This window comes from Brassica rapa, chromosome A03, assembly GCF_000309985.2.
Source record: "Brassica rapa cultivar Chiifu-401-42 chromosome A03, CAAS_Brap_v3.01, whole genome shotgun sequence".
NCBI classification, from domain to species: domain Eukaryota; kingdom Viridiplantae; phylum Streptophyta; class Magnoliopsida; order Brassicales; family Brassicaceae; genus Brassica; species Brassica rapa.
Genome location: NC_024797.2, coordinates 29,126,101 through 29,127,707, shown reverse-complemented (window position 1 = coordinate 29,127,707; position 1,607 = coordinate 29,126,101). Strand labels below are relative to the sequence as shown.

The 1,607-nt window shown below is 31.6% G+C and overlaps 1 protein-coding gene across 1 annotated transcript; it reads left to right on the top strand.

The window, feature by feature from the left end:
* The first annotated feature begins 303 nt into the window (after positions 1 to 303).
* LOC103861955 (cyclic nucleotide-gated ion channel 17) lies at positions 304 to 965 on the top strand. The gene has a single exon (XM_009139665.3). It carries the CDS (start codon positions 489 to 491, stop codon positions 789 to 791), a length of 303 nt encoding a protein of 100 aa, XP_009137913.1. The 5' UTR covers positions 304 to 488; the 3' UTR covers positions 792 to 965.
* Positions 966 to 1,607: the final 642 nt, after the last annotated feature.

The window sequence follows — 1,607 nt, the reverse complement described above, 5'->3', positions numbered from 1 at the left end:
AATGTATATGCAAAAAAATAGAATTTACGGTTTAAAAATAATATTTTGCTTTTAAAAAATCATTTTTGTCATTTACTCCCTCTGTTTTTAAAAGATGCATATTCTAGATTTTTCACATATATTAAGAAAACTCATTAAATATGCATTGTTTTTTGTGAATAACAATTTTTTATAACTTTTAGCCAATAGAAATTTAATAAACACCATTAATTTTTTTGAAACTTACAATTTTTCATAAAATCATACATTGAAAAGGTAAAAAATGTATCTTTTTAAAACAAATTTTTTTTCCAGAACATACATCTTTTAGGAACGGAGGGAGTATCATTTTGGACTGAACCAGATGCATCTGCATCGAGATACACCATCAAGACTCACTTTCGTTTGGGTGAGAATTTGAGATGAGTTTTTAAAAATTCAGCTGGGTGATCCATTTGGATGTAGCATTATAATGCACAAAACGAACATCAATTTGCATCTTCACCTAGATGGATCACCTGGGTGAGCAAAGGAAGAGGGCCCAAGCTGCTTGGCTGAGAAACAATAGAAGCGCTATGGAGAATCATCTCACTGCGGTTGAATCAAAGCAAAGTGATGAAGAGAAAGAAGTAGAAGTAGGAGGAGAAGAAGGAGAAGAGTGTGTTGACTCAAGTCCAAAAACAAAGATGAACACTGGAGTTATGGTTTTGGCTTCACGTTTTGCAGCTAATACAAGACGTGGTATTGCAGCTCAGAGACCTCGGTTTAAGAAACCTGAAGATCCTGATTTCTCTGCTGAGCCTGATGACTGACTGATTTTTAATAACCAGACAAGAAGCTGACTTAATTTTTTTTAGTTACACATGAGATTGTTATGAACTTATGATAAGTAGTACCTTACCATTGTTATGACAAGAAGGCCTCATAAACATCTTTTGTAATCTACACTTAGAAAGTTTTTATTTTTAAGGAACTTGTTCTAGTTACTGTTGTGTCTAGCAACTCTTTTTAAAAAATAGACTTTCAAATTGTTAAAAGAACAGTTATTAAATTTATAGCAAATATCTATACCTCTAAAATCTCAAGCCAGTACTAGTTACTGTTGTGTCTAGAAACCGTTTGGAAAGAAAACAGTTATTTTTTCTAGTTACTGTTGTGTCTAGCAACTCTTTTTAAAAAATAGACTTTCAAATTGTTAAAAGAACAGTTATTAAATTTATAGCAAATATCTATACCTCTAAAATCTCAAGCCAGTACTAGTTACTGTTGTGTCTAGAAACCGTTTGGAAAGAAAACAGTTATTTTCTTGAGCATGTTTTGCGTATTCAAAGCTGCGAGATGTGTTTTAATATATGATTATTATATCTATGTTGCATGTAGTTTTCAGAACTAACAGTTTCATTTCAAAGTTGACGTCTTAGAATTTCTACGCATAGAAGAGTTGCATATTCTATTTATTTTCCTACAAGAAGACTAGAAGAGTAGCATATTGTTATGTCGTGGTTCTGTCAGCATTGAGAAACAAAATGAATGGTACGAAAACGGTTGTTTTCTTTACATGTTTTGCATATTGCTATTGACGCAAAATTCTTATAAAAAATATAAAGAAAGGTCTAGATATTGACATG

Excerpts from the sequence above, each read along its gene's own strand:
- LOC103861955 (XM_009139665.3), top strand. The coding sequence starts at position 489 with ATGGATCACCTGGGTGAGCAAAGGAAGAGGGCCCAAGCTGCTTGGCTG.